The sequence below is a fragment of the Mytilus trossulus genome, chromosome 9 (assembly GCF_036588685.1).
Source record: "Mytilus trossulus isolate FHL-02 chromosome 9, PNRI_Mtr1.1.1.hap1, whole genome shotgun sequence".
Taxonomy (NCBI): Eukaryota; Metazoa; Mollusca; class Bivalvia; order Mytilida; family Mytilidae; genus Mytilus; species Mytilus trossulus.
The window spans coordinates 11,796,469-11,802,514 of record NC_086381.1 but is presented as its reverse complement, the minus strand read 5'-3'; the positions used below and the strand labels follow the sequence as shown (position 1 = coordinate 11,802,514).

The window sequence follows — 6,046 nt, the reverse complement described above, 5'->3', positions numbered from 1 at the left end:
CCTGGACTAAATTCTTAATTTTTTAACTATGAACTTTAAAAAAATGATTTAGAATATATTTGTATTTTAGCATCGTCTGCAAATATGATTTTTGTATATGATTGGTTTCATGTCGAATTACAAAAGTCTTAAAAGATTTGAGCATTTGCTAATTTCTTTTCGTTTATCTATATGTGTATAATACGATACTAGCAACGAATGGCTATTAGATGTTGATTTTGACTTTGACGTAAGGTTGCACCTCCATCTTGTATGCAAATTTTTGTAAAAAAAAATCATTATGAGATCGAAATTGTATCGTATGCCCTAATCCCATGAAAGTAAATATACTACTTACACCGGACAGTAAGTCATATAGTATTGTCTTCTACATTGACATGTTGCCAGTTTGTAGATCTGCTAAATGTTGCGACAAATCTCAGTTTATTGAGTTTTTGGTTAGAATTCCATCCCAAATAAAAGTAAGAAGATATGGATTGATTTCCAATGAGACAATTTTCCTCCATAGTACAAATGAAGTGCACCATTTCACCTTCATATATAATCATAAGGAAATGTTTTCTGATAACTGTTTTTTACTTAATAATAATAGATAATTGGTAAAACCTACATTAGGATCAATGGTTTAGCTCATCTGGAGTAAAACTGTTTTCAAGATTGGTAAAAGTTATGACGAATTAATTAAAAAAAATTTTGGGGAGGTACTAATAAGCTACTCCACTTCGAGTTTGTAAAATCGTTTACTACTGTTATATTTTCAACTGACACGGCGACGCAAATATAGATAATACTTTGATAGATATAGGAAGATTTGGTGAGACAACTCCCCATTCAATTATAGGTCAATATACGGCCTTCAACACAGAGATTTTACTAGTGTAAAACCATTCTAACGGGAAAACCAACGGTCTAATCTATTTAAAAAAAAAAAAAACGAGAAACGAGAAACGAGAAACGAGAAACACGTATGAATTACATAAACAAACGACAACTACTGTACATCAGATTCCTGACTCTATGAATGAGGCCGTTAGTTTTCTTGTTTGCATTGTTTTTTACACTGTCATTTCGGTTTTTTTTTATAGCTGACTATACGATATGGGCTTTGCTCATTATTGAAGACCGTACGGTAGCCTAGGGTTGTTAATTTCTGTGTCATTTTGGGCTCTTGTGGAGAGTTGTCTCATTGGCAATCATACCACATCTTCTTTTTTTATATTTATATGTGTATGTGTTTTAAATTAAGTACACGTACAAATTTGTGCTTGAAATCTCACAATTTTTAAAATTACATCGCGGGCTCATAATATAAGACGACTGAATTATATTTAATAGGCAATACTGGTATTACATCTTTCAAATAGAAAATATTAGCAAACATTAACGCTTCAAATTATTTTAATAAATTTCACTAAAAACAACACATTTAGTGGTAACCGTGGTGGTGTCAAAATGTACTTTTTTTATTCTTTTAAAAGAATACTTACGAATAATTGCTTATACCTTTTTATTTTCATATACAACTGATTTCAAATAATTGTCTTGTCACGGAAACCGATCCAGGAATGCTAGTCCAAAACATGCACAACAACATATGCAAAGCTAGTACGAAACCATGTATGTAAAATTGTTAAAATAGTTAAAAACTGCAAAAAATACTGAATTAGTTGTCAAATTTGGCGCACTATCCAAAGTCTCTGAAAGTGTACATAGATGTCATAGAATCGGTCAAAAGAAATTCTCTGATATTGTACAAAATAGAAATGCCTCATCGAAACGGTCAAAATAATTTCTCACTGATGGTTTCCAACACAGCATGTTATATATAATTGGCATTTTGCTGGCTTATTTAGTTCGAATGATTTACCTAAGCATTTTCTCAATTGGAATAAAGATTTCCTTCCTTGCAACACATGTTTTAGGTGCTGGTGCTTCAACTTGTAAAAATCCGTCGTTGGTCAAGCTGGACTTCAATGACAAAGGGTCAACATCCTGTGGTAGAGTGTACGACTTGGTGAATTCTCTGTATACTTTCCTTCCCGGTGATACTTCTTCATGTTTGGCATGTACAGTTAATTGTTTGTCCATTGTTTTTACTTGAATTTCCTCAGGATTAAACTGACTGCAATCAAACCGTAGAGCCATTTTCTTATCTCCAGTAAAATCCTGAATAAAAGGTTGGTCAACTTTCAAACTTGACTCTGGTGTTGTCAGGCTAAACATCTCCCGTTTCATCCTTGCTATTTCTTCATCCATACTTGAATGCTTGGCATCCTTGAAAAAATCTTTGTCGAAATCATTTTTGAAAGATGGGAACATGTCCATTTGCTTGTCGAAAAAGTTCCAATCATAACGCTTAACTGGAACAATACGACTGGACATTTCGAAACTATCGTCTGCTTTCTGCATCCGGTTTGTTGAACGTAATTTCTGCAAGTGTTTGATAAACACGCACGTTTGCTTTTTGTTTAATTAGTGGTAGATGAGAGAATTATTATCAGACACTCAGATCCAAATGTAGTAGGGAGATACTATATATAACAGAATGATCAACTGTTTACCTTGCGTTCTCAAACGATGTGCAATTAAGATGTCATAATTTTGGAATGTTTAGAAGTAGAATATATTTTTCTGTAAAATGATGTTAAGAATACAAAAATATGTTATTCAAAGATTGTTTTAAGTAAATGTATTTTATCTTTCATAATAAGAGTTTCAAAAATTTAAACAAAAATAACAAACATGCCTAGTCGGAAAGAAACCTTTACACAATGATATAGGTACAATTATTTTGATTTTGTTTTTCAATGATCATACATGTAAATACTTTAATATAATATGTCTCAAGAAAAAAATGAATATTAATTAATAGTCTTCATGTTTTTTTCTGACTACAGGTACATTGTACTTAGGGGATAGGATTTTGTTGCTCCCCCACACTCTTCCAAAATCCGTTTTCTTTCTTTCTTTCCTATAGTTTCATTTGTCTTTGTGTTTGATAAACATAAATATACTAGAAATATAAACATTTATTTACTATCTACTATTATCACTGTTGCTATATATAAGCGATCGCTTTAGATAGTAAACAAGTAGTTGATAGTAATAGTAAATAGTTAAACACCCCCCCCCCCCCCCCCCAACAACAACAACAAAATTAAAGTGACGCGACGAGGGACCTTCCGTCCGGTCTTGTAAGCGTTCTAATATATACGTAAATCTCATCATGAAGTATTATCAGACGACCATACCCCTTTTATAGTAGATCATATTCAAACCCATTTTGTATTTGCATAAATCTTAAAAATTGTTACAGATAACATGGATCTGACAATGGCAACATGTACATTTGTACAGGAATAGATCTTAATAAAAAGTTATCAAAGGTACCAGGATTATAATTAAATACACCAGACGCGCGTTTCGTCTACATAAGACTCATTGGTGACGCTCATGTCGAAATATTTAGTAAGCCAAACAATTACAAAGTTGAAGAGCATTGAGGATCCAAAATTCCAAAAAAATGTGCCAAATACGGCTAAAAAATATATGCATGGAAAAAGAAAATCCTTAGTTTTTCGAATAATTTAAACTTTTGTTAACAGGAAATTTATATAAAAAAAAATGACCACATTATTGATATTCATGTCAACACCGAAGTGTTGACTACTGGGCTGGTGATATACACGGGGATGAAACGTCCACCAGCAGTGGCATCGACCAAGTGGTGTAAATAGTTATCAAAGGTACCAGGATTATAACTTAGTACGCCAGACGCGCGTTTCGTCTACATAAGACTCACCAGTGACGCTCATGTCAAAATATTTAGTAATCCAAACAATTACAAAGTTGAAGAGCATTGAGGATCTAAAATTCCCAAAAGTTGGGCCAAATACGGCTAAGGAAATATATGCCTGGAAAAAAGAAAATCCTTATTTTTTCGAAAAATCTAAACTTTTGTTAACAGGAAATTTATAAAAAAAAAGACACATTATTGATATTCATGTCAACAACGAAGTGTTGACTACTGGGCTGGTGATACCCTCGGGGACGAAACGTTCACCAGCAGTGGCATCGACCCAATGGTGTAAATAGTTATCAAAGGTACCAGGATTATAATTTAGTACACCAGACGCGCGTTTCGTCTACATAAGACTCATCAGTGACTCTCATGTCAAAATATTTATAAAGCCAAACAATTACAATTAATTTATGTAAAGTGAGCAGCCGGTTCGATATTCAAAATTTAGTTGAAAATCATAAAAAAAAACTTGATAACATTATCCATGTTAAAAGCATAATTTTCATAGTTAAGGGGACTAATAAGATACGTAGGAAATCGTTAAATGCCCTCCAAGCTGTAAATTCTGTAAAATTGTAAAACTGTAAAAGTCATAAATTCTCGTTGCTCTGGAACATAAACCCCTTTCTAAGTTGAATATTTATTTTTTTACATTGAACGGATGCAATTAGGAATAAATTGACGATAAATTAGAGAAATGTATTTATGCCAAAAAAACGAAATATATATTATGAAAACCTACCGGAAACCGCTTAAATGAGAATGAGACCCCCTTTGGTCTTGCAATGTCTATAAATTTCGACAATATCATAGACTCTGTATATACAAAGATTGTATTAGAAGGATTTCCGAGAAAAATGACATTTTCGATCGACGGAGGGCTTAGAATGTCACTTTTCAGCTAAAAATTCTCAAAAGTTAAGGACACAGGGCATAGGGCACTGGTGAGTGCCCCCTGATCTCTCAATCTTTCTAATATGAGGCAGACATTTAGTTATTAGATAGATACAAACTTGAATAAAAGGAATTTGGGTACTCTTCATGAAGTGCCAGTAAGATATTCAAAACATACAGTGAAAACCTACCAGATACCGCTTAAATTAGGGTGAGACCCCCTTACTTTTATGTTTATAAGATTCGAACAAATCATAGACTCTGTATATATAAAGATTGCATCAGAAGGATTTTTCATTTTCGATATCTACGGAGGTCGTATAGATTGTCACTTTATAGCTAAACATTGTCAAAATTTTAGGACAAAGGGCACAGCGTCACTGGTCATTGATTGCTTGATTGATTCTCTTTATTTCCTCCATTATACTGAAGGTTTACATTTTATTATAACACAAATATACTAATTACAAGAAATGAACAACATATAATTACAGAATACAATTAAATCACACACAAACAAACAAAAACCCGATGTTACTTATATATATATATACCTATATACTACATTTGTTTAGTTCAGATATTTCAGTGACCAAAATTAAAACTATGCTCAGATACCTCGCCTTTAAATTTTCTGTACAGATGAAATATATGATCTGCCAAGCAACATTTCATGTTTCTCCAGTTTTCAGAGTTCAGAGATTGCATTAAATCTAATACCACCAAGTAAGGCTACGATTATATCGCTATCATTTTGCTGAAAAAAGGTGATAGCTTTCTGGACTTGCAAAACATCAACAATGCCGTAAAACATGTTATTTCTTGCATCCAAAAGTTTTTCACAGTATAAAATTAAGCGTTGAACGACATATGTAGAATAACGACCGCATAGAGAGCACTGACCATCATTTATTGCTATTGAGCCAAGTTTTACCATACCTAATAGTTTATACTAGTAATTCAAATGCGGATAGACAACGGCAAGACGTAAAAGTCTGTGAATAGTTAATTTGTTTTGAATTTCGTAGTAACGACAAAGTTCTGGTCGACACTGAATAGATGACGTCCAATGATTTTCTTCTCTAATTTCAATTGATTGATTCATAATTTTGGACCATAGTTTTTTATCCGGGATATACAAGTCATCCATGTAACTCTCAAGAAAGGAATGCATGTCATATTTAGTTAGAGTTTTTTTTATTAAGTCGTATGTTATTGAACGTTTATCGGATTCACCAAGCACACAAAGTTGACTGAGACGTAGAATAAATAATTGTTTATGAGTTGTATTGGATTTAGCTCTGAGCAACCGTCCAAGGAACAATAATTTGAATTTATCGATAAGTTCTT

At 32.7% G+C, this 6,046-nt stretch overlaps 1 protein-coding gene across 1 annotated transcript; it reads right to left on the bottom strand.

Moving 5' to 3' along the window:
* Positions 1-1,490: 1,490 nt before the first annotated feature.
* LOC134685115 (alpha-crystallin B chain-like) lies at positions 1,491-2,476 on the bottom strand. Its single transcript, XM_063544566.1, has one exon. The coding sequence runs from the start codon at positions 2,407-2,409 to the stop codon at positions 1,864-1,866; it is 546 nt and encodes a 181-aa protein (XP_063400636.1). The 5' UTR covers positions 2,410-2,476; the 3' UTR covers positions 1,491-1,863.
* Positions 2,477-6,046: the final 3,570 nt, after the last annotated feature.